General features: G+C 41.5%; 1 protein-coding gene across 1 annotated transcript in view; it reads left to right on the top strand.

Annotated features, from left to right (window-relative positions):
• The first annotated feature begins 824 nt into the window (after nt 1–824).
• Nucleotides 825–27649, top strand: part of LOC122924097 (very-long-chain 3-oxoacyl-CoA reductase-like) — a 32121-nt gene continuing 5296 nt past the window's right edge. The window contains exons 1-9 of the mRNA XM_044275023.1: nt 825–1075; nt 10047–10093; nt 10169–10244; nt 10374–10484; nt 14187–14254; nt 15650–15694; nt 16959–16993; nt 19098–19179; nt 20333–20398. Coding sequence (XP_044130958.1) covers nt 916–1075; nt 10047–10093; nt 10169–10244; nt 10374–10484; nt 14187–14254; nt 15650–15694; nt 16959–16993; nt 19098–19179; nt 20333–20398 — 690 coding nt within the window. The 5' untranslated portion in view covers nt 825–915. The remainder of the gene's footprint in view (nt 1076–10046; nt 10094–10168; nt 10245–10373; nt 10485–14186; nt 14255–15649; nt 15695–16958; nt 16994–19097; nt 19180–20332; nt 20399–27649) is intronic.

The following is a 27649-nucleotide window of genomic DNA, read 5'->3' as shown; positions in this document are numbered from 1 at the left end:
TATTACGAATATTCGCTATATTGCTACAACTTTCGTAATTCGTAATATTCTAAAAATCAAAGTTATAGCAATATAGCGAATATTCGTAATATACACATATAGACTGCAATTTAGCTAATATAGTGCTGTACATAAAGAGGAAAATTATAAATCAGTAATGAGAATCGTTACTGATTTATAATTTCCCTCTTTATGTAGGATAGTTTGATGCGAGTGAATCGGGTCGCATAAGGGCTGTATGCTATTGGGATGGCTTGGTCGTATAGACGAAGATAGAGAATATAGCGCTATATTCGACAATTCTACCAAGCCAACTCATTAGTGATAGTAGTAATTTCTACTATCACAAAATTTGTGATACTAAATTACTAGCACTAATTTAGTGATATTAAAGTAAATTACTAATATGACTAATGGGTTCAGATGGAAAAAAACGAATATTTGCTATAACGAATATAATTGAATATATTCGAAATATTTGCGAATTTACGAAGTTGTAATATTCGTATGAATATTTTGCTATAAGAATATTTGCGCTCATCCCTACTCTGCATGCTCTCAAAGGTGTCACCTTCTCATGTCTTCCATTGCGTCCATACACATGGTCAGGCAAGGTACATCCGTGACCACTGATCCACTCACACTACTCATTCTGGTTTAGCTGTGAAGCGTAGAAGGTGGCTCTGATCTCCTGTTTTAGTGATCAGTATGACCCAGCTATAGAGCCCCTGGATATAATACATATTAATGCGTATCCCGAGGATAAGTCTTCAATGCTTTTTATGGGATAACGTAATTAAATGAAGGAGGAGTCATCTGTATCACTGAGTGTCAGCCAGAGGAGGATGAGGAGAGCTGCAGTTTTACAGTAGGATCAGAGCAGGTGACAGCACAGAGGACCCCAGGGAAGATCAGATGGAGGAGGCTCAAATATACGAGTGGCTTCACCTGTTAGGTCTCCTGGCTCTATCATATCTGGTCCTAAAACAGGTGTGGAACCTGCTGGTTGGGTTCAAAAACCATATACTCTCTCTGTGGTGGAGGCCTAACTTCAAGAAGTATGATGGATGGGCAGGTAAGTGGGGACGGGGTACACTATGACTCACACCGACCATACTATAATCTGCCATTGGCTACATTGCTGATTCCCACATAATGTCAAACGATGAATAGAATGTCATACTTTGACCACAGTCATATACTGTCCACATAGTTGAAGAACATGCCCAAGGAGTGGCAAACTTTTGCCCACATAGATCCAGAAATTGCTTATATATATATCCATTGAGAGCCTACATAGTGCTCTACAGATAAATGGCCATAGTTCACAGTACCACCACCACCACTGACCAACCACGTTGTAGCAGGAACCTGTCAGGATCTTCGTGCTGACTGAACCACAGGCAGCATGATATCCTCATTGGCTCACTTGTTAAACACAGCTATGGTGTTTCAGGGAAACCACGGCTTAAAAATTAGGCGAGAACAGGGAAAAGAGAGTCACCCGAGCAGTTTCCCGCCAGCTTCTTCACAGTCCTCTCTGCTATATTGGCACATCTCAGACAGTGCCCTATAATGTCCCTATTAACAGTCCGAGTTAGAGACTGCTCGCTGTTAACTCCTGGAGTTAGAGAGTCCCATGAATAAAAGTCTAGTAAGCTCACTTGAGTCAGAAATCCAAACCATGGTGAGTTCAGCCCAAGTAATCAAGAAATAGGATCTAGCGGGTAAATAAAATTTAAAAAGTTATTGAAGTAAATCCTTTAAAAATCAGATCCCCTTCTGTGCATTGCTGACATATTTCTACAAACTATAGCAGTCTTGGTCGTAGCATACAAACACCAAGAAAGCCGACCACAGGACCAATCCCGCTGAGCAATCTAATACCTCTGTGTGAATACCACGCTAGGCTGCAGGGTCACGTTAATGGTGATACATACGTCCACAAAGCGATCAATTCATATAATGATAAACATGGAATCAGTTTACTCAATAATGGGACATAAGGTCCATGGGAGCACGTGTGGTTAGAGTCATGATCCAATACGCCTCACTATGCTGGAGGTGATGCTCAATATTTCCTCCTCTGGGGGTTGGTTCCACATCTCAATAGTCCTTACTCTGCAGGAGGCCAACTATCCTTCATGGCACTCTTCAAAAAATGCCTGGAGGCCCCAGAAATATTCAGATGATCACTTCCAGAGATACCATTAAGAGGCTCCAGGATCTGCATTGTTACCCATCTAGATGTGCAACCCACGTATGAGATGTCGCATAATGGGCATGAAATTAAGTAAATAACTGATATTACAATTAACGCAATTCTTTATGTAAAATGTGGTTGTATGATTGGTAAAGCTTGTTATAGGTTTAGCGAACATACAGGTTCTGCACGGAGGCCACATCGATAAAAGCCACGACAGTGCAGCCACGTTTTATTCGATTGTACAGGACGTAGGGAGCTTGGACAAATGTGTCTACCTATTGTAGGTGCAGATTACTTTGCATCTCTGTCATAAAAAAAATTGGAGTTTCTCATCTTCATAAAGCAATGGTAGATCGTATTGTGTGAACTGAGGGCTATAGTCTCAAACCTCTGCTGGAATGTTGTCTCTTTTTTGGATTTATTGCAATATGTTCCGAAAAGGAGATCCTGATGGGATCTTGTATGAAATTTACCAATAGCTCTGTCCAACAGAGAGTCAGAGAGTGCTCCATTATGTCTGTATTATCAGTGTATGTCAGAGAGCGCTCCATTATGTCTGTATTATCAGTGTATGTCAGAGAGTGCTCCATTAAGTCTGTATTATTAGTGTATGTCAGAGAGTGCTCCATTATGTCTGTATTATGAGTTTATGTCAGAGAGTGCTCCATTATGTCTGTATTATCAGTATATGTCAGAGAGTGCTCCATTATGTCTGTATTATCAGTGTATGTCAGAGAGTGCTCCATTATGTCTGTATTATCATTGTATGTCAGAGAGCGCTCCATTATGTCTGTATTATCAGTGTATGTCAGAGAGTGCTCCATTATGTCTGTATTATCAGTGTGGATCAGAGAGTGCTCCATTATGTCTGTATTATCAGTGTGGGTCAGAGAGTGCTCTATTATGTCTGTATTATCAGTGTGGGTCAGAGAGTGCTCTATTATGTCTGTATTATCAGTGTATGTCAGAGAGTGCTCCATTATGTCTGTATTATCAGTGTATGTCAGAGAGCGCTCCATTATGTCTGTATTATCAGTGTATGTCAGAGAGCGCTCCATTATGTCTGTATTATCAGTGTATGTCAGAGAGTGCTCCATTATGTCTGTATTATCAGTGTGGGTCAGAGAGTGCTCCATTATGTCTGTATTATCAGTGTATGTCAGAGAGTGCTCCATTATGTCTGTATTATCATTGTATGTCAGAGAGTGCCCCATTATGTCTGTATTATCAGTGTATGTCAGAGAGTGCTCCATTATGTCTGTATTATCAGTGTATGTCAGAGAGTGCTCCATTATGTCTGTATTATTAGTGTATGTCAGAGAGTGCTCTATTATGTCTGTATTATGAGTTTATGTCAGAGAGTGCTCCATTATGTCTGTATTATCAGTATATGTCAGAGAGTGCTCCATTATGTCTGTATTATCAGTGTATGTCAGAGAGTGCTCCATTATGTCTGTATTATCATTGTATGTCAGAGAGTGCTCCATTATGTCTGTATTATCAGTGTATGTCAGAGAGTGCTCCATTATGTCTGTATTATCAGTGTGGGTCAGAGAGTGCTCCATTATGTCTGTATTATCAGTGTGGGTCAGAGAGTGCCCCATTATGTCTGTATTATCAGTGTGGGTCAGAGAGTGCCCCATTATGTCTGTATTATCAGTGTATGTCAGAGAGTGCTCTATTATGTCTGTATTATCAGTGTATGTCAGAGAGCACTCCATTATGTCTGTATTATCAGTGTATGTCAGAGAGCGCTCCATTATGTCTGTATTATCAGTGTATGTCAGAGAGCGCTCCATTATGTCTGTATTATCAGTGTATGTCAGAGAGTGCTCCATTATGTCTGTATTATCAGTGTGGGTCAGAGAGTGCCCCATTATGTCTGTATTATCAGTATGGGTCAGAGAGTGCCCCATTATGTCTTTATTATCAGTATGGGTCAGAGAGTGCCCCATTATGTCTGTATTATCAGTGTGGGTCAGAGAGTGCCCCATTATGTCTGTATTATCAGTATGGGTCAGAGAGTGCCCCATTATGTCTGTATTATCATTGTATGTCAGAGAGTGCTCCATTATGTCTGTATTATTAGTGTGGGTCAGAGAGTGCCCCATTATGTCTGTATTATCAGTATGGGTCAGAGAGTGCCCCATTATGTCTGTATTATCAGTGTATGTCAGAGAGTGCCCCATTATGTCTTTATTATCAGTGTGGATCAGAGAGTGCCACATTATGTCTGTATTATCAGTGTAACTCAGAGAGTGACCTATTATGTCTGTATTATCAGTATGGGTCAGAGAGTGCCCCATTATGTCTGTATTATCAGTGTATGTCAGAGAGTGCTCCATTATGTCTGTATTATCAGTGTGGATCAGAGAGTGCTCCATTATGTCTGTATTATCAGTGTGGATCAGAGAGTGCTCCATTATGTCTGTATTATCAGTGTGGGTCAGAGAGTGCCCCATTATGTCTGTATTTTCAGTGTATGTCAGAGAGCGCTCCATTATGTCTGTATTATCAGTGTGGGTCAGAGAGTGCCCCATTATGTCTGTATTATCAGTGTGGGTCAGAGAGCGCTCCATTATGTCTGTATTATCAGTGTAACTCAGAGAGTGACCTATTATGTCTATATTATCAGTATGAGTCAGAGAGTGCCCCATTATGTCTGTATTATCAGTGTATGTCAGAGAGTGCTCCATTATGTCTGTATTATCAGTGTGGATCAGAGAGTGCTCCATTATGTCTGTATTATCAGTGTAGATCAGAGAGTGCTCCATTATGTCTGTATTATCAGTGTGGGTCAGAGAGTGCCCCATTATGTCTGTATTATCAGTATGGGTCAGAGAGTGCCCCATTATGTCTGTATTATCAGTGTGGGTCAGAGAGTGCTCTATTATGTCTGTATTATCAATGTAACTCAGAGTGCTTCATTATGTCTGTATTATCAGTATAGGTCAGAGAGTGCCCCATTATGTCTGTATTATCAGTATGGGTCAGAGAGTGCCCCATTATGTCTGTATTATCGGTGTGGGTCAGAGAGTGCTCTATTATGTCTGTATTATCAATGTAACTCAGAGTGCTTCATTATGTCTGTATTATCAGTATAGGTCAGAGAGTGCCCCATTATGTCTGTATTATCAGTATGGGTCAGAGAGTGCCCCATTATGTCTGTATTATCAGTGTATGTCAGAGAGCGCTCCATTATGTCTGTATTATCAGTGTGGGTCAGAGAGTGCTCTATTATGTCTGTATTATCAATGTAACTCAGAGTGCTTCATTATGTCTGTATTATCAGTATAGGTCAGAGAGTGCCCCATTATGTCTGTATTATCAGTATGGGTCAGAGAGTGCCCCATTATGTCTGTATTATCAGTGTGGGTCAGAGAGTGCTCTATTATGTCTGTATTATCAATGTAACTCAGAGTGCTTCATTATGTCTGTATTATCAGTATAGGTCAGAGAGTGCCCCATTATGTCTGTATTATCAGTATGGGTCAGAGAGTGCCCCATTATGTCTGTATTATCAGTGTATGTCAGAGAGCGCTCCATTATGTCTGTATTATCAGTGTAACTCAGAGAGTGACCTATTATGTCTATATTATCAGTATGGGTCAGAGAGTGCTCTATTATGTCTGTATTATCAGTATGGGTCAGAGCATGCCCCATTATGTCTGTATTATCAGTGTATGTCAGAGAGTGCTCCATTATGTCTGTATTATTAGTGTGGATCAGAGAGTGCCCCATTATGTTTGTATTATCAGTGTGGGTCAGAGAGCACTTTATTATGTCTGTATTATTAGTGCATTTCAGAGAGTGCTCCATTATGTCTGTATTATCAGTGTATGTCAGAGAGCACTCCATTATGTCTGTATTTTTAGTGTATGTCAGAGAGTGCCCCATTATGTCTGTATTATCAGTGTGGGTCAGAGAGTGCTCCATTATGTCTGTATTATCAGTGTATGTCAGAGAGTGATCCATTATGTCTGTATTATCAGTATGGGTCAGAGCGTGCCCCATTATGTCTGTATTATCAGTGTGGATCAGAGAGTGCCCCATTATGTCTGTATTATCAGTGTATGTCAGAGAGTGCCCCATTATGTCTGTATTATCAGTGTGGGTCAGAGAGCGCTCCATTATGTCTGTATTATTAGTGTATTTCAGAAAGTGACCCATTATGTCTGTATTATCAGTGTGGGTCAGAGAGTGCTCCATTATGTCTGTATTATCAGTGTAACTCAGAGAGTGCTCCATTATGTCTGTATTATCAGTGTATGTCAGAGAGCGCTCCATTATGTCTGTATTATCAGTATGGGTCAGAGAGTGCCCCATTATGTCTGTATTATCAGTGTGGGTCAGAGAGTGCTCCATTATGTCTGTATTATCAGTAGAGATGAGCGAACTTCTGTTTTAAGTTCGGCGTCTAAAGTTCGGGTTAGGAATAGCGGAGAATCCCGATCTGGAACCGGATATGGATTCCGACTTCCGTTGTGGTCCGTGGTAGCGGAATCAATAATGGCCGATTATTGATTCCGCTACCACGGACCACAACGGAAGTCGGAATCCATATCCGGTTCCAGATCGGGATTCTCCGCTATTCCTAACCCGAACTTTAGACGCCGAACTTAAAACAGAAGTTCGCTCATCTCTAATTATCAGTGTATGTCAGAGAGTGCTCCATTATGTCTGTATTATCAGTATGGGTCAGAGAGCGCTCCATTATGTCTGTATTATTAGTGTATTTCAGAAAGTGACCCATTATGTCTGTATTATCAGTGTGGGTCAGAGAGTGCTCCATTATGTCTGTATTATCAGTGTAACTCAGAGAGTGCTCCATTATGTCTGTATTATCAGTGTATGTCAGAGAGCGCTCCATTATGTCTGTATTATCAGTATGGGTCAGAGAGTGCCCCATTATGTCTGTATTATCAGTGTGGGTCAGAGAGTGCTCCATTATGTCTGTATTATCAGTGTATGTCAGAGAGTGCTCCATTATGTCTGTATTATCAGTATGGGTCAGAGAGCGCTCCATTATGTCTGTATTATTAGTGTATTTCAGAAAGTGACCCATTATGTCTGTATTATCAGTGTGGGTCAGAGAGTGCTCCATTATGTCTGTATTATCAGTGTAACTCAGAGAGTGCTCCATTATGTCTGTATTTTTAGTGCATGTCAGAGAGTGCCCCATTATGTCTGTATTATCAGTGTGGGTCAGAGAGTGCCCCATTATGTCTGTATTATCAGTGTGGGTCAGAGAGTGCTCCATTATGTCTGTATTATCAGTGTATGTCAGAGAGTGCTCCATTATGTCTGTATTATCAGTATGGGTCAGAGAGTGCTCCATTATGTCTGTATTTTCAGTATGGGTCAGAGCGTGCCCCATTATGTCTGTATTTTCAGTGTAACTCAGAGAGTACCCTATTATGTCTGTATTATCAATGTGCGTCAGAGAGCACTCCATTATGTCTATATTATTAGTGTATGTCAGAGAGCGCTCTATTATGTCTGTATTATCAGTGTGGGTCAGAGAGTGCTCCATTATGTCTGTATTATCAGTATGGGTCAGAGAGTGCCCCATTATGTCTGTATTATCAGTGTATGTCAGAGAGTGCTCTATTATGTCTGTATTATCAGTATAGGTCAGAGAGTGCTCCATTATGTCTGTATTATTAGTGTGGGTCAGAGAGTTCCCCATTATGTCTGTATTATCAGTATGGGTCAGAGAGTGCCCCATTATGTCTGTATTATCAGTATAGGTCAGAGAGTTCCCCATTATGTCTGTATTATTAGTGTGGGTCAGAGAGTTCCCTATTATGTCTGTATTATCAGTATGGGTCAGAGAGTGCCCCATTATGTCTGTATTATCAGTCTATGTCGGAGAGTGCTCCATTATGTCTGTATTATCAGTGTGATTGTCAGAGAGTGCTCCATTATGTCTGTATTATCAGTGTGGGTCAGAGAGCGCTCCATTATGTCTGTATTATTAGTGTATTTCAGAGAGTGCCCCATTATGTCTGTATTATCAGTGTGGGTCAGAGAGCGCTCCATTATGTCTGTATTATCAGTGTGGGTCAGAGAGTGCTCCATTATGTCTGTATTATTAGTGTATGTCAGAGAGTGCTCCATTATGTCTGCATTATTAGTGTGTGTCAGAGAGTGCCCCATTATGTCTATATTATCAGTCAGAGAGTGCCCCATTTTGTCCCAATTAATAGTGAAGATCAGTGAGTGCCCTATTATATCCCTATTAACAATGCAGTTCAGAGAGTCCCCCGTTATGTCCCTATTAATGATGCAAGTCAAAAAGACCTCCAATTTGTCCCCATTAATAATGCTGGAAATAGAATGCCAACATTTTATCCCTATTAATACTACGGGTAAGAGAGTGCCCCATTATATCCTTAGGGCCAAAGAGTCCCTCATTATGTCGCTATTAACAGTAAGGGTCAGTAAGTGCTCCCTATTAACTCCTAGGAGTCAAAGAGTGCCCCTTGATTTCCATATTAACAGTGCAGGTCAGAGAGTGCCCCATTATGTCTTTATTAAAATTGCAGGTATGAGAGTGCTCCATTGTATCCCTATTAACACTGAGAGTCAGAGAGTGCTCCACTATATTCCTATTAACAGTACAGGTCAGAGACGGTTCCCTATTATGTCTGTATTAGCAGTGCAGGTCAGAGACGGTGCCCCATTATGTCTGTATTAGCAGTGCAGGTCAGAGACGGTGCCCCATTATGTCTGTATTAGCAGTGCAGGTCAGAGAGTGCTCCATGTCAACACTAGGGGTCAGACAGTATGCTATGTTCCTATTAACAGTACAGGTCAGAGATGGTTCCCCATTATGTCTGTATTAGCAGTGCAGGTCAGAGACGGTGCCCCATTATGTCTGTATTAGCAGTGCAGGTCAGAGACGGTGCCCCATTATGTCTGTATTAGCAGTGCAGGTCAGTGCATGCTATGTTCCTATTAACAGTGGGGGTCAGAGAGTGCCTCATTATGTCCCTATTAACAGTGCGAGTAAGAGAGACCCATTATGTCTCTATAAACACTGTGGGTCATAGCGTGCCCTATTATTTCCTTATTGACAGTGTGAATGTGGGAGTGCCCCATTATGTCCCCATAAACAGTGCTGGTCAAAGAGTTTACCATGATGTCCCTATTAACAGTGCAGGTCAGAGAGAGACCCACCATGTCCCTATTAAATACTTGTCAGAGAGTACCCCATTTAGTCCCTATTAACACTGTGGGTTAGAGAGCTCCCCATTATATTCCTATTAGCAGTGCGGGTCAGAGAGGGCCTCATTATGTATCCACGTCAGACATCAAACACTCCCATCATGCCAAGGTATGTGTATTTTTAACACCACATCATAGATCCAGCTCAGTCTACAAACAAGCGTTTGCTCGAGGCAATGACTGGATGAGCATATATTCCTATAAACGTTCGCTCCTGATCATCGTCTTACACAAAGTCCCCTAAGACCCGCCCTGTCTTATGTCTTGTCTGAACAAGAGCAGCTTCTTCAGCTTATTTCATCAGTATGATCTCCACAGGGTATTGGTTCTCTAGAAGCTTCTGGGCTTCTAAATCAAGAAGATCGAGTCTGTGCACTTTTACAGTAATACCAGCCGGAAGTCAACTGAGGGCAAGAATGTGACACTCATAATCTGACTGGTGGGACCCTCCAACAATGATCTAACAATGGTCTAAGGTGTCCATGTGTGTGATATGGTCTAGGTCAATGAGTGTTTGGCTTCAATGACATAAAGCAGAGACCCTGAAAATGATAGGGAACTGAAACAAAGTATGTTCCATATAACTATGGTCTGTTCATTCTTTCCACAGTGGTAACTGGAGCGACAGATGGAATCGGGAAGGCTTACGCAAAGGAGGTGAGTAGCCTGTGGTCTGTCAGTCTATTTATCTATCTCTTATACCTGTCTCATACTTCAATGTCTTCTGTGTAGTTGGCCAGGAGAGGCCTCGATGTCGTCCTCATCGGTCGGAATGTAGAGAAGCTGGAAAAAGTTGCAGAGGAGATAGGTAAAGGGCAAGAAGTTCTTACCCATGATACCAAGTAAACAATTGCATTAGATACAAGATGAATGTTTACTCAAGAAATCAAATATAAAAAAAAAAGACCTGATATTCATAAGTATCTTATATCTACAGAAAAAGAGAGCAAACGAAGAACCAAAATCATCCAGGTAGACTTCACAGAAGGGCTTGACATCTATGCAAAAGTGGAACAGGAACTGAGGAACCTGGTAATCTGTGTTTTAGGTAGGTCAAGATGTGCAACTGGTGTTCCTTACAGCAGACATAAGACCCATGTGTCCATGGAGCTCCACTCTTGACGTCCACAAATCTTTATCCCACAGCACTGAGGAACCATCTAGAGGTTCCTTTTACAGTGTTAAGTCTTGATTTGTAGGCCCACTTTTGTCTGGTCTCTTATTATGGGGTCCTCATGAATGTTGGACTTAAGTGAATGTTCTCATTTGCTGAACTACCTTTAGGTGTTCTGTGACCACTCCTGGACAGCTTCAACATTATTCCTCATAATCTCCACCTTTGGTTCAACCCACATCCTCGAGGCTGAGCAATGGCTTAATATTCCTTACTAAGTTTTAAGTATCTTTCTTCAGGAAGTCCTATTAAAGGGGTTTTTCAGGACTTAGATATTGAAGGCCTATCCCCAGGATAGGTCATCAATTTAAGAGCAGTGTAGGTCCAGTGTCAGTGTACTGCAGGTCCACTCCCATCCGCTTGCAGTATCAGGCATGGGCACTACACAGTGGACAGAACCCTGTGCTCCTGCTTCACTGTAAAATTGACAATGCAAGCTGATGCTGATCGGTGTGGGTGCGAGGTGTCAGACCCCCACTAATCTGAAACTGATGACCTATCCTGAGGACAGGTCATGAATATGCAAGCTCTTTAAGTTAGCAGCATGTTCCATCCGTCTATCCAGTGTGTGGGGATGGAGGAGGCAAACCTTTTAGTTATTTTTTTGCGTGGCATAGACCTCTTGTTCACTCCACAAGAGGGCATGGTACATATCTAACATTGCATTACAAACATATCTACAGTCCATACTCTAGGTGGTTACCCTCAGAATGAGGGTATAGGTCTTGATTGTCACAGTCTATTAAATGCACAGCATGCTTACTGGTTGCAGTAAGGGCAAATACACTTAGTGGTTACACATCTGTAGTAAAGAGGCAAAAAAAAGCCTATTACAAGAGGGACTGTCTTCAACTATTGACATTCCATAAGTTGCAAGTTGCACCTTCTGGATCCAGGGTCAATGTTACAGCCTGTAGGCCTCAAACTTGGCAGTCTCCTCTAAGTTATCATACTTGCTTGGGGTATTACTCCTTCTGCTGATCCAGTGTTCCCAGGGACTGACATTGGTTTCCCTTTAGCCCAGCAGAACTAAGGCTACTGCTTCCTTTCTCAGAAGACCTTTGGTCACCTATACCGTACCTGGTTGTTGTCTCAGCAGTCAACATCTGCAACTGTCTTGTCTTATTTGGTGGCATGTCTGCAGGGAAGAAGACTCCTTCTGTCATGCCACAGCTCAAGCAGCTGCTCAGGTCCGGCTGCTCTCCTCTCTTCATATTGCTTTCTTAGGGTTTACTTTTACATTCTAAACTGCTGGGCCTACTATGCGACCCATTCTTCAGTGAACCCTTCCTGACGTTCTTCTGCAGCTTGCCTTTCACCGATGCAGGTACACCATGTGGCATGCTCCATGTTAACCCCACTACCAGACTTCCATTGGTGATGTGGCAGTACCATCTAGTGGCAAAATTGTGCTACTACATCCAAGCTGCCACATGTTTTCAGCTTGCAACTCTGGAAATCAGACCAGAACTTATGTAAGAGGACTGAAAACAGCCTATTACAAGAAAGGTTGCATCCTTTTCAGGTTTGGCCCGGTATTTGTGCCAATATCACCTACGTCGACCTGTTCTGTGACTTACTGCTTTGCACTGTTATGCTTATTAAATGCCATTATATCTCCCTGCACTTACAAGTGCCATGAAATGTAATGGGTCTTTAAGCCTCTGTGAGACGCTAAGTAATCAAATACGTATATAAGCAATGCATAAAAATGCCCAATGTGTGTCACGGTGCTCCTACCTGGATACCATCGCTCTCCAGGGTTAGTCTCCGCAGCAATAAAGGGGAGGATAATAGTTGGTGGATAAAGACTACAGCTTTACTTGAAAAAAACTTGCATCCAGACAATATTTGGTCTTTCTCTTGGCTTCAGTAGGTTTTGGGGTAAACTGGCAGGCAAACTTGGATACCTTGCTTTTTCTTTCTCTGCTATGCTAGACTCTGTCTGCTAGTTGGACTTCGGTCTGGTAGTTGGACTCTAAGACAGTTCTGGTACCCTTGAGGGAGCTGTCTTTGACGGTTGACCCCTCATAATACTCTGTCCGTAAACTGTAAGGAGTCAAGGTGCTCTATGAGCTGCTTCCCTTGGAAGACTCCTACTGCAGGAGGGGGGGGGGCACTCCCCTCACTGCACCATGTTTCTTTTCTCCAACTCTCAATTATCGACTGACTATAGCAGGGATGGCCAACCTGCGGCTCTCCAACTGCTGCAAAACTACAGCTCCCACCATGCCCTGCTGTAGGCTGATAGCTGTAGGTAGTCTGGGCATGCTGAGAGTTGTAGTTTTGCAACATCTGGAGAGCCTAAGGTTGGCCATCCCTGGACTATAGACTGACTACAGCTTCCTGCAACACCTCCCTTGGTAGAAAACAGAACTAGCCCAGTTCTGCCCAAAAAGGTGGAGAATGTAATTGTAAGTTACATTGTATCTAAAAATCTCTCTCTGCCAGATACACTGCCACCTACTGGTCAACCAGGCACATTGCATGAAATATAATAAATAACTGTTACATAACAAGACTTTTAAGGCACAGTGTAAGAGGACCTGGAATAAATACACAGATGACATTATTGGCTAGTAGTATTGAGCGAACTTGTGATTTGCAAGTTCAGCGTTCGGGTTATCTAAAAATTCAATAATGAATTCCATTGCCATGGACCATAACGGAATTCTATGATGGCAGGCACCACGGAAGCCTATCAGAGGCATTCTGTATTGCATTCTGTCATAAAGTCTATGATAGGCTTTCATGGTGCATGCCATCATAGAATTCCGATATGGTCCATGGTAACAGAATCTATTACAGAATTCTTAGATAACCCGAACGTTGAACTTGCAAATCCCAAGTTTACTCAACACTATTGGCTAGCCATAAGAGACAGTTAGCAGGGTGTAGGAATGGTAGTGCCCTCTCTGGGGTACTACAGTTGGGCTATTGGTATTGGATTATATGTGTTCAGGACCTTCTTGGCTCATATGTTCAAAAGATCCAGGTCCTTAAGTTAGGGTACTTTCACTAGTGTTAAAGTTTTCCGGTATAGAGTTCTGTCGTAGGGGCTCAATACCGGTTTTGTCCCAATGCATTCTGAATGGAAAGGAATCTGTTCAGCATGCATCAGGATGTCTTCAGTTATGGAATTTGGCCAGAGAAAATACCGTAGCATGCTGCAGTATTTTCTCCAGCCAAATATCCGGAACACTTGCCGGATCCGGCATTCATTTCCATTTATAATGTATTAATATTGGATCCGGTACCAAGTTTTCCTGATTCTTCTAATGCTAATGTGAAAGTACCCTTAAATGGAGACTATGTATTTGTGAGATGATAAATGGCCGGGCCCTGAAGACCTCATGTGAGACTCTCACCACTAAACCCCTTGTAAAAGGTTTCTGACCACCAAGCTTGTAACCTCAAGTGTGGTCAATAAAAGCCGATGTCCTGTCACACCCGTGTCCTTCACCATCCATGAGTGGGGAGCCATGTGTACGGCTCACAAGCTAAAACATAGCTAGGTATATGTAGCAGCCCTGACGGCCGCAGGTGACGTCTCACCAGTGTTTTCTCTGGTTACAGTGAATAACGTCGGGATGGCTTACCACCACACACGAACAAGATTCTATGAGGTCTTTTATATTAACAAGGTGAGCTCAACAATAGAGGATTACTGCTCTTTCTGACATAGAGAACTACAACTATTGTTCTAGAACAAGTATCCCCACCCCAGGTCCACCAAGCATGACAGATTAGAGGTCAGCTGCAGCACGAGAGGAAACCTCAGCAGTGGCCATGAAAAGACCAAACTTGTAAAGAAACCGCAGCACTCCCTTGTCTTCAGCATCCAAAGGTTTATTCACCAATACAGTGCAACGTTTCGACCTGTGCGGTCTTTCTCAAGCAACTAACAATGTGAACATAGTCAAATACATATACCCTTCCTGACGGTCACATGACCTAATTAAATATGCTAATTACTAATTACATATGCTAAGTGTGTACCACCTCTCTGTGTGATCCCATCAACGGAATCCACTTATCACCCAGTTCAAATATTATACAATAACCCTTCATCGTACATAATGTAATACAAAGAATATTGTATAATATTTGAACTGGGTGATAAGTGGATTCCGTTGATGGGATCACACAGAGAGGTGGTACACACTTAGCATATGTAATTAGTAATTAGCATATTTAATTAGGTCATGTGACCGTCAGGAAGGGTATATGTATTTGACTATGTTCACATTGTTAGTTGCTTGAGAAAGACCGCACAGGTCGAAACGTCGCACTGTATTGGTGAATAAACCTTTGGATACTGAAGACACCGCCACATAAAGGAACGGTATACTGCTTGTCGTTGTGCTGCTACACCTTTTTTCTTTTTTCTTTTTCTATGGTCATGAAAATACGTCATTGGTGAAGGTGGAAACAGGCTGAGACTGATGGCACATGGTTAAATATCCTGTACTGATCCTGAGTTACATCCTGTATTATACTCCAGAGCTGCACTCACTATTCTGCTGGTGGAGTCACTGTGTACATACATTACTTATCCTGTACTGATCCTGAGTTACATCCTGTATTATACCCCAGAGCTGCACTCACTATTCTGCTGGTGGAGTCACTGTGTACATACATTACTTATCCTGTACTGATCCTGAGTTACATCCTGTATTATACTCCTGAGCTGCACTCACTATTCTGCTGGTGGAGTCACTGTGTACATACATTACTTATCCTGTACTGATCCTGAGTTACATCCTGTATTATACTCCAGAGCTACACTCACTATTCTGCTGGTGGAGTCACTGTGTACATACATTACTTATCCTGTACTGATCCTGAGTTACATCCTGTATTATACTCCAGAGCTACACTCACTATTCTGCTGGTGGAGTCACTGTGTACATACAATACTTATCCTGTACTGATCCTGAGTTACATGCTGTATTATACTCCAGAGCTGCACTCACTATTCTTTTGGTGCATAATTCTATACATAAACATTTATATTTTCCATTTGCTTTTATTTCCAGAAAATTAGTGACGTCATAAACTGCAATATACTATCAATGGTGCAAGTAAGTATCATTACTAGAAATACTATAGGTCAAGACTTTTCCACTTCTCCTGCAGGGTGATACATAAAGAAGGAGCTATGAGTCTGCCCCTCCTCCTGCAGGGTGATACATATAGAAGGAGCTATGAGTCTGCTCCTCCTCCTGCAGGGTGATACATATAGAAGGAGCTATGAGTCTGCCCCTCCTCCTGCAGGGTGATACATATAGTAGGGAGCTATGAGTCTGCTCCTCCTCCTGCTGGGTGATACATATAGAAGGAGCTATGAGTCTGCTCCTCCTCCTGCAGGGTGATACATATAGAAGGAGCTATGAGTCTGCCCCTCCCCCTGCAGGGTGATACATATAGAAGGAGCTATGAGTCTGCCCCTCCTCCTGCAGGGTGATACATATAGAAGGAGCTATGAGTCTGCCCCTCCTCCTGCAGGGTGATACATATAGAAGGAGCTATGAGTCTGCCCCTCCTCCTGCAGGGTGATACATAAAGAAGGAGCTATGAGTCTGCTCCTCCTCCTACAGGGTGATACATATAGAAGGAGCTATGAGTCTGCCCCTCCTCCTGCAGGGTGATACAAATAGAAGGAGCTATGAGTCTGCCCCTCCTCCTGCAGGGTGATACATAAAGAAGGAGCTATGAGTCTGCTCCTCCTCCTACAGGGTGATACATATAGAAGGAGCTATGAGTCTGCTCCTCCTCCTGCAGGGTGATACATATAGAAGGAGCTATGAGTCTGCCCCTCCTCCTGCAGGGTGATACATAAAGAAGGAGCTATGAGTCTGCTCCTCCTCCTGCAGGGTGATACATATAGAAGGAGCTATGAGTCTGCTCCTCCTCCTGCAGGGTGATACATATAGAAGGAGCTATGAGTCTGCCCCTCCTCCTGCAGGGTGATACATATAGAAGGAGCTATGAGTCTGCTCCTCCTCCTGCAGGGTGATACATATAGAAGGAGCTATGAGTCTGCTCCTCCTCCTGCAGGGTGATACATATAGAAGGAGCTATGAGTCTGCTCCTCCTCCTGCAGGGTGATACATATAGAAGGAGCTATGGGTCTGCCCCTCCTCCTGCAGGGTGATACATATAGAGGTAGCTATGAGTCTGCTCCTCCTCCTGCAGGGTGATACATATAGAAGGAGCTATGAGTCTGCCCCTCCTCCTGCAGGGTGATACATATAGAAGGAGCTATGAGTCTGCTCCTCCTCCTGCAGGCTGATATAGAACAATCAGTTTTGTTTTAAAATGTATCACATTTCTATTGTTTTTCAGATGACCAGGATTATTCTCCCTAAGATGTTGCTGAGGTATGTCTGTCTCCGTCTCTCTGTCTCTGTGTGTGGGAGGTTGGGGGTGGAGACTTAATGTTGTTACATTTGTATCTTCATCCTTTCTCTTGCTCTCCAGTTGCGCTCAGTGCAGAGGTACATACACAATAATTTATCTCTGTATACGTGAAATTCTACAACTTTCCAGTACTCTTTATGTTTTAATGTTTTCAATGCCTCTGCTTGCTGTTAGAGACTAAGAAATACCTCTCTACCTAATAATTAGTGTTGAGCGCGAATATTCGAATTGCGAATTTTTTTCTCGAATATCGCAATTTCGAGATTTCGCGAATATTTAGAATATCGTTCTATATATTCGCGAATTCGAATATTCATTTTTTTTTTTTTTATTATTATATTTTTTTCTTTCCCACTTCTCTAAAGTTGTTCTTCCCTGTCCTTTGGATTCCTGGCTTCCTGGCTGCTCCAGTCAGTGGCGTTTTCAACTTACTGCTATATTCCATATTAGCTAAATTACAATCTAATCTATATGTGTATTTTACGAAATTTCGCAATAGTTGAAATTGCGATGCGAGTAATATAACACAAAATAATCGCATGAAGATTTCAACTTAGCACTGCTATATTCCATACTAGGCTAGAATATGGAATATAGCAGTGCTAAGTTGAAATCTTCATGCGATTATTTCGTGTTATATTACTCGCATCGCAATTTCGGCTTTTGCAAATGTTCTTAATATTGCTCTAACTTCGTCTTTTAGAATATTACGAATATTCTAAAAGACGAAGTTAGAGCAATATTATGAAATTTCTAAAAGACGAAGTTAGAGCAATATTACGAAATTTCGTAAAATACACATAGATTGTATTTAAGCTAATATACTGCTATAGTAATATTCTTTAATAGTGTACATATTTTACAAAACTTAAGTTCAGAAGAGGCAAAAAAAAAATTGGGGAAAAGAAAGGGATTATAGCACTATATTAGCTAAATTACAATCTATATGTGTATTTTACGAAATTTCGTAATATTGCTCTAACTTCGTCTTTTAGAATATTCGTAATATTCTAAGAGACGAAGTTAGAGCAAATCACGAAATTTCGTAAAATACACATATTAGCCTAGCCATAGTCAATTAGCATAGGAACGTTGCCTTATACTATCAAGATAAATAATCGCAATACGTGGAAAAAAAAAATCGTATATTATTCGCGATAATTGGAATAATTACGAATATTCGATTTCGACGAATATAACAGGAATATTCATTTGAATATTCGCGAAATATCGCAAAATCGAATATGGCACCTCCCGCTCATCACTACTAATAATACCTCCTTCTGCTCAGCTCTGGTAGAACAGAGTGGTTATTATTAATTAAGGACCTGGTGGGACAGGATCCTCCATGAACCTCTATGAGGACAGAGCCTTGTTAACCCTGGGCTCATTTTGCTTGGTCGTAGAGATCACAATTAACAACTTCAAAAAATGTTGTACGTGAATGTACCTACTGTACCAATGACTGGAAGCAACCTCAAGTATCATTCAAATGTACATAGTAAGGATCTTGAAGGACTCCCCTCCAGTGATACTTGGGGCAGGATGAACCGACCTTCAGTGTAACTACCAAAGCAGCAGACCACACGACCATTATATGGCCAGGGGGCCCAGTTGGGATCATCTCCTCTTCTACTGGGGTTGGAAACTTCTAAAGGAACTACTTTTAGCAAATGAGGCAGTGGAAAAAATGGCCCAATAGTCATTGAAAGGGGTTTGGGTGGAAACCCTTCTGTCCTGTGTGGGGGGCCTGGTTTAATCCTTGCTATGTGGCCCTTACTTCTCTATGTACGCCACTGCCTTCAGTCTACATACTTCTCCAACACTAGTAAGACAGTGGAGGTCATCATGAAGTTGTAAAAGTATTACCTGCCTCAACCTTCACTGGGCTTTACCCAGCGGCAGTGCCATGGCCTGGAAAACCTCTCCTACTTTTTAGTTCACACTGTACAATCGAGATCTACCATAAAAAATAAAAAAGGCCCTATATCGCTGAAAGCTGGAAAATGTGAAAACCATGAAGCTGATGGTCTCTGACTGACATTGACCTCTCTTTCTTCATAGGAAGAAAGGACTGATCATAAACCTCTCCTCCGCTGCTGGAAACCGTCCTTATCCAATGTCAGCGATGTATGGTGCATCTAAGGTACCTGTAGTATCTCATATGAAGCATATGCCCAATCTGTGTCCACCTGTGGTATATTGATTAGCCTCATGTGTGGTGGCACTTGGAGTCTCTCCAGGTTTGTATGGTAATTATAGGGATGTGGGTTATAATGATGATGTTAGTGATGTTGGCAATTAAAGTAGCGGTGATGATGATAGTAGTAACATTGCTAACTCTACTGATGATGATGTTAGTAAGATTAGTAATGATAAGTTTAGTGATACTGATGGTTAACGTGATGATGATGCTGAAGATAGGGACAGTGGTGAATAGAGTTACTACCCTAGTAGAAGGTCGATGGTTGGCCCTCTGACAGGTAGAATTGCTGGTGCTCAGTGGTCGGGTGTTTACCCGCATCAAATAGTCAAAAAAAACACAGCACTCAATAGAGTCTTTTAATTGAAAGCTTCTGTGTTTATTTCTCCATCCAAAAGGAGGTTATACAGTGGCCAACGTTTCTGTCCTCTCCCAGGACCTTGTTCACGGCCAAATCATGAAGTAGTAGACTGCGTGTTGGATGGAGGAACGCCACCAGAGAAGAGTTCAATTAAAAGAAGCTACTGAGTGCTGTGGTTTTTCAACTATGAGCCCTTCTCTTGGCCGCCAGCCAGGTACATAAAGATCTAATACTCTCCGCATTGGTTAATGTAGAAACATCACAGCCTGTATGGCTGTGCTCAGGATGATGATATGGTTTTATACTGGGGCGTGAGTGACAGTATATTGTGCTGCACTGTGGTATTTGGTTCTGCTAGGGCGGTATATTGTATTGCACTGTGGTATCTGGTTCTGCTGGGGCAGTATATTGTGCTGCACTGTGGTATCTGGTCCTGCTGGGTCAGTATATTGTGCTGCACTGTGGTATTTGGTTCTGCTGGGGCAGTATATTGTGCTGCACTGTGGTATCTGGTTCTGCTGGGTCAGTATATTGTGCTGCACTGCGGTATTGCTGGCCCTGCCTACTTCTGTTGTTGCTCCGTCAATTTCGTCCCGCCTACAACATCGGGCCACTTTTTTTTTTTTTTTTTTTTTTAAGGCTACTTTAAGTTCCCAGTCCGCTTCTAACCATTACTGTTACTGTTGTTATTATGACTATCACCATCATCATCTCATCACGTTGTCTCTTTTTTAGGCTTTTGTGGACTTCTTCTCCCGCTCCCTCTACTACGAGTACAAACATGATGGGATTATAGTTCAGGTAACAGTATTACCTCCATTAGCTGTCAATCACACATACTACAGTGGATATCAGATGGAAGTAGAGAACCTGTGTCCTTGACACTATCTGAGGTTCTCTGATGACCTTCAGGGCCAAAACTGAGGGCTACCATGATGTGACATATTAACCCTTGTTGTTCTTTTATTTACAGCATTAATGTAACGATTAAGGGGCAGGCACCAAAACTCCATACATGTCCTCTCTTTTCCTTGTTCCAAAAATGCTGCAAAGTCATCATGTGATGATGGTCAGAAATGCTGCATCTGATACTCCAGTCACACCAAGTGCTGCCCAAAAAATATAATGCAAGCACTGACTGCTTGTCAATTTTTCCTATAATTGCAGGCATTTAAAGGAAACTTGTTACCAGGAGGAGCGATCTGTTGCATGATTCTGGAGAAAAAGTACTTTTAACCCATATGCAGATGAGCAGGTTATTGCATTGAGGGTGGTCCCAAGCCACTCTGTGCACCCTTAATCCTCCTCCATCCTCTGCCAACTCCTCCTTCTTGATCAACTGGGCCAGGTTCCTTCATAGTCCTCTCACCGGAAGGAGATGGAGGGGTTGGCTGAGAAGAAGGAGGAGCAAAGGTGCACAGAGTGGCTTGGGCTCACCCTTAATCCACTTCACTTTTCTTTTCATATGAAGTAGAACAAGAAACATAGTTACATAGTCAATACAGTTGAAATAAGTTGTAACAGACGTCCTGGCACCCCGACTGGGTACCTCCGTTGATGGATGCTCCTAGTGCTTCCCGAGGCCTCCAAGCACTCCACTCAACACCGTAACCACCACTGGGGACCTTGTAAAAGACTTTGACAGTTTATATATTAGCCAATCTCATGCATTTACAGTATTGAAACCTTCCCAGCAATTGTACACAAAACCCCCTTCCCTCTGTCTGTAACGCAATCAACAAAATACAATTACCAAAACACAATAGGCTCTGCCTGTGATACAATTACCAAACATAATGGGCTAACTTAATCACTTATAGAAACACAGAAAACCCCCCAAAACCCCACATATCCCCATAATTTATACATTTATGGATAGCTCTGCTCTGGGTGAACAACATATCCAAAAATCACCCAGATCCGAGCAGGGGTTCCCGAATTCCATAGAAGTCACATTTGGCCGACCACAAGCATGGCTTTCCTGCCCAAAACAGTTCCACAGATTTAGGCTGTGGTCTGTCTTCTCCTTCAAAGTTAGTAAATGGGCCATAATCCTGAGGCAAGAGGCTGGCAAACAGGCCCCTCCAAAACCCAGTGGCGAGGTTATTTTCGCCACTTAAGTCATACGTCCATGTCCCCAGACAATAGAAACGTGTCCCCAGGTTTCCAAAAAGACGTAACAAGTCTATCAGAAAAATCTTCTGAGGCTACAAACACTGGGTAGTTATGTCCAAGATGAAGGACAGATACAATGTAATGGGGGGGGGGGTTCTGGTTATTTAGCTCTACTTCTCATGTCCAGTATAGCCCAGTAGTTTCAGATCTTCCGTATCACAGGACACTCTCAAATCTGCATTAAATCAAGAGCAGAGGACACTGTGTAACATGTTTATTCCAAATGATCACAAGCAAAAACAATGTTAAGAGCACTCAGTATAAAAATCCATGTGGGACTCGTAGGCCGACACAGTTTTTTCCCCTCAAATAGCTTTTTCTGGTGCACGGTCATCATTCAGCCACTCGGTATAGACATAGTTACAATGTAGTAAGTCCAAATACACATATATAATACTTCACTTCTCCGATGGCATAGTCTTATCCCAGCTATAAAAAAAACTAAATCCAAATAAGAACTGCACATTTTTTCTAAAAATTCTCACTTCATATTGTGTAGATCCCATCGTTCATTCAGACATAATTTGTATACAAAGTCTCAATATACAGTACAGACCAAAAGTTTGGACACACCTTCTCATTCAAAGAGTTTTCTTTATTTTCATGACTATGAAAATTGTAGATTCACACTGAAGGCATCAAAACTATGAATTATCACATGTGGAATTATATACATAACAAAAAAGTGTGAAACAAATGAAAATATGTCATATTCTAGGTTCTTCAAAGTAGCCACCTTTTGCTTTGATTACTGCTTTGCACACTCTTGGCATTCTCTTGATGAGCTTCAAGAGGTAGTCACCTGAAATGGTCTTCCAACAGTCTTGAAGGAGTTCCCAGAGATGCTTAGCACTTGTTGGCCCTTTTGCCTTCACTCTGCGGTCCAGCTCACCCCAAACCATCTCGATTGGGTTAAGGTCCGGTGACTGTGGAGGCCAGGTCATCTGGCGCAGCACCCCATCACTCTCCTTCATGGTCAAATAGCCCTTACACAGCCTGGAGGTGTGTTTGGGGTCATTGTCCTGTTGAAAAATAAATGATGGTCCAACTAAACGCAAACCGGATGGAATAGCATGCCTGCTGCAAGATGCTGTGGTAGCCATGCTGGTTCAGTATGCCTTCAATTTTGAATAAATCCCCAACAGTGTCACCAGCAAAGCACCCCCACACCATCACACCTCCTCCTCCATGCTTCACGGTGGGAACCAGGCATGTAGAGTCCATCCGTTCACCTTTTCTGCGTCGCACAAAGACACGTTGGTTGGAACCAAAGATCTCAAATTTGGACTCATCAGACCAAAGCACAGATTTCCACTGGTCTAATGTCCATTCCTTGTGTTCTTTAGCCCAAACAAGTCTCTTCTGCTTGTTGCCTGTCCTTAGCAGTGGTTTCCTAGCAGATATTCTACCATGAAGGCCTGATTCACACAGTCTCCTCTTAACAGTTGTTCTAGAGATGTGTCTGCTGCTAGAACTCTGTGTGGCATTGACCTGGTCTCTAATCTGAGCTGCTGTTAACCTGCGATTTCTGAGGCTGGTGACTCGGATGTACTTATCCTCTGCAGCAGAGGTGACTCTTAGTCTTCCTTTCCTGGGGCGGTCCGCATGTGAGCCAGTTTCTTTGTAGCGCTTGATGGTTTTTGTGACTGCACTTGGGGACACTTTCAAAGTTTTCCCAATTTTTCGGACTGACTGACCTTCATTTCTTAAAGTAATGATGGCCACTTATTTTTCTTTACTTAGTTGCTTTTTTCTTGCCATAATACAAATTCTAACAGTCTATTCAGTAGGACTTTCAGCTGTGTATCCACCTGACTTCTCCACAACGAAACTGATGGTCCCAACCCCATTTATAAGGCAAGAAATCCCACTTATTAAACCCGACAGGGCACACCTGTGAAGTGAAGACCATTTCAGGTGACTACCTCTTGAAGCTCATCAAGAGAATGCCAAGAGTGTGCAAAGCAGTAATCAAAGCAAAAGGTGGCTACTTTGAAGAACCTAGAATATGACATATTTTCAGTTGTCTTACACTTTTTTGTTATGTATATAATTCCACATGTGTTAATTCATAGTTTTGATGCCTTCAGTGTGAATCTACAATTTTCATAGTCATGAAAATAAAGAAAACTCTTTGAATGAGAAGGTGTGTCCAAACTTTTGGTCTGTACTGTATACAATGATATATGTTTCACAGCATCCCAAATACTACCTTTTCCCGAATGGTTCATTCTCTTACTATCAGGTTAAAATCCACGTGATCCTTTCCCCAGATTAGATTTCCTCTTAATTCTTAATGCATTAAGCACATAACTAGAATGCCCAAGGACCATACCTAACATCACTCTCCACCATCTAAGGTAAGATTAAAAAGAGGGATATTCCAGATTACATTCATGGGTTTTAAATAATTTTAAGTTTCTAGTCTGTCCTCTTCCTTAAATATCTCCATATCGGATATTTTTTTCACTCCTCTCATAGGTACATTGCAGGCTATAAGAATACACATTAATATAGATTATAAATGCATCCAATTGTTCTTCACTGAAATCTCAGACTATGATGTAGTCATCGATGTAACAATGATACAGTACTAGTTTTAAAAAAAATGGGTTTAATGGAATATACCAACTGGCTTTCCTATTTGTCTGTGTAAAGATTTTCCAAACTGGGGTGAATTTCACCCCCATTGCGGTCCCCGTATCTTACATTGGAAAGTTTCATTGAACCAATAATTGTTCCTTCTCAAACAAAAATCTATGCAATTAATATTAAACTGCACATTTTCTCCTTATTATTGATATTTCTCTATAGCCAGTAAGCCCCAATTATGGGGGATTCAGGTATACATTACATCACAAGTACATACCAATAAAGTTGGAACTAAGGAAATACTGGTTCTTCAAGATATTAATAAGTTGCGGAGGGTTTCAGGATTTTATTTTAAACCCATATCTATGCAAGAAAAAAACTATATGCTCCCACAATCTACAATTATTTTTTTTATTATTCAAATGTTTATTGATTTCAAATAGCATAACAAGATGTGCAAAGATAGGCTGCATTTACAATAAAAGTAAATATCAACAATAAGGGAAGTAAAATAATGAGACAAGTATGAACAATATATCATGACAATAAGAGGGTTTACACAGTGTACCTTCCTGACATTTGCCTGCTCATCAGGGGAGTTGACCACTGGATTTACATGCAGCGATCTCCTCCACTGTATGGGTAGGAGAGATCACGAATGCCATCGCTCGTCCCCATACAGATTCATTGTTTGCCTGTAGCAGAGTGCCGTCTAGACAGCATGGTCTTCACAAACGATGATTTAGATGTCCGCACAAACGATCCTATCACCTGATGAATGAGCATTCTGCTCGTTCTTTGGGTAATCAGTGGCACCTTTCACCAGCATATTGGCAGTGTAAAGGGCCCTTTAAACACTGATAATATGGTATGCAAAACAGGGGGTAGCAAAGTAGGTAAAAAGGGGAAAGGGAGGGTAGTGAAAGTTGTGGGAAAACGGTTAGGAACATATAAGGTAGAGAAGAGAAGAAAAAGAGAAAAAAAGAGAGGAGAGTGAAAAGGGAAGTGGATGGAAAAAAAGGCCTTTTGGGAAAAAGTTGGGTTGCTGTATTTCTCAGCAAATGGCAAATCAGGCATAAAGGGAGGATTTCAGGGAATTGTGACTGAAAGTTTCCTAGTAAAACCAGGTTTTAGTGTAAAGAATTCTGTCTTTGGGCATATGGGAGAAGAGTTCTTCCATGAGTTGCATTATAGCAATCTCCTCGTGAGATTCAGCAGGCGTGGGAGGATCAGTGAAATGCCAGTGGCATAGGATAATCGTCTTGGCAGCCTGAAGGATGTGTCGAGGATAAGCCAAACATAAACAGATGCACTGATTCCAGGTTATTTGAGATGGGAGTGCCTGTTAATACGTAGATAATATTCAGGAACACATCCCAAAAGCCACCAAGAAGAGGACAACCCCACCATATGTGAGTCATAGTACCTTCTAAGGTGCCACAAGGCCAATAGCTGTTTGAAACAGTCAGATACCACTGATGTAAGATAGTTGGGACTCAATGCCACCTGGACAATACTTTATAGCATCCGTCTTGGGCTTTAGTAGATAGCTATCGATGAGTTATGTGTGAAACATTTTGACCATTGGGCAGTAGAAAATTGATTCCTATGCCTGGCAAAAGGGGGGTGTATCCAGAATTCCAAGATACTAGAAGCTTACATACTATGGAAATTGTATCGGTTTTTGTGGAGGACTGTAATCAATATTTCCAAATAGAGTCAATTCTTGAGCTGTTATTAATTTTTTTACTGAGGGGAAAAAAATTGTTGCAATTGAGTATATTCAAATTGATAATGGCGCAATATGGATTCAGATACAATTGAATTGAGGGGTTTCATAGTTCCTTTGGATAGAACATGGTGGAACTCTTAAAGGGAACATACTTTTACTGTTAATAAAGGAGAGAGCGGATGATCCCGGTCGGAATAACGGATTGTCCGTAATGGGGATTAGAGGGCCTTTCATGTCAACAAGAGGATCTTGGTGTTTATTAAGGAACAAGATAGGGATGGCTTGCCTTGTTGTGAATGATAATTTGGTTGTTATGGTAGATGAGGATGGCTATATCCATGGAAGGGATAGCAGAGATTGTGGCCAGAGATCGAGGGCAATGCCGACCCATGATTTAGAACCATTATTGTGGAGCAGGTTAGTGAGCAGTTACCTAAAGTTGACAATCCAGAAGGCCAATTCCACCTGCATCGTTCAGGGCGAATCAGAATTGAACTATGAATTTTGGGTTTTCCTGAAGGCCGTATGGAAGAACCGAATAAGCAGTGTTTGTTTTTTGTCCAGTAAAAAGCATGTATACAGATGGGTATGATCTCAGGAGTTACAACAGGCGAGGCAGAAGAGACATTTTCAGAATACTAATTCTGCCGAACTATGAAAATTCTTTACGGTTTTAGTTGTTCTTTTTGCCCAATCCAATAACTTGACCCAGAGGATTGGTGGGTTCTTGTCTGCTTTGGACCGGTAATGTATTATGGGTACTCCTCACTTTTTATTGCAAGATATTGGAATTCCCATTCATAAATATTTTTTTTCTCCCCCTGCATTCTCTAATAATTTAAATTCCTTCTTATATTTTTCAATTGGGTAATTTTTATTTTTATTTTTTTCATATTTCCGGGACCCTCTGTATAATAATCTATTCTTTTCTTATCTGCTGGTTTTATCATCACATTTATCATTTTTGAAATCCCCGAGGGGTCAGAATTTCCCAGTCCAAATACTAATCCAAAAATTTTCATATCCAAACAAATAGAGATTGCCACAAAATTCTGGTGCTGATACAGATATAATCAGAAAACGTAAATGAGAAAATAGGAGAAAATACAATAAAAGTGAAGGAAGCATAGCCACACAATGTATTTTTAATTTTAGTTTGAAAGTATTAAATTATAACCATAAAAGTGTGTTAAGTTAAAGCTTTAAAAGCTATGGACAGCTTTGGGGCAATTTTTAATTATTGCATTTTACTTGTTTTGGGCTAAAATATTTTTAACTTGCTTTTTGTTAACAATTTACTGCCGTTTTTGAGATACAACAGTTAAAAATTTGTTTCCAGACTATCACTTCTGAATCCTGTCAGCTGACTGCTCATGTAAAGCCTTATCTTCTGACCTCAAGAACACAAATTTAAGACATATTCTTATCAGAGTTTAGCTAAAATGATTGTTATGAGGTCAGGAGATCAGAGATAAGGCTTCACATGAGCAGTAAGCTGACTCAGAAGTGATGGTCTGCAAACAGACAGATTTTTAAACCCTGTACCTAAAAAA

The sequence above is a fragment of the Bufo gargarizans genome, unplaced genomic scaffold, assembly GCF_014858855.1.
Source record: "Bufo gargarizans isolate SCDJY-AF-19 unplaced genomic scaffold, ASM1485885v1 original_scaffold_2225_pilon, whole genome shotgun sequence".
Classification (NCBI taxonomy): Eukaryota; Metazoa; Chordata; class Amphibia; order Anura; family Bufonidae; genus Bufo; species Bufo gargarizans.
This window is presented reverse-complemented; position numbering and strand designations above follow the sequence as displayed.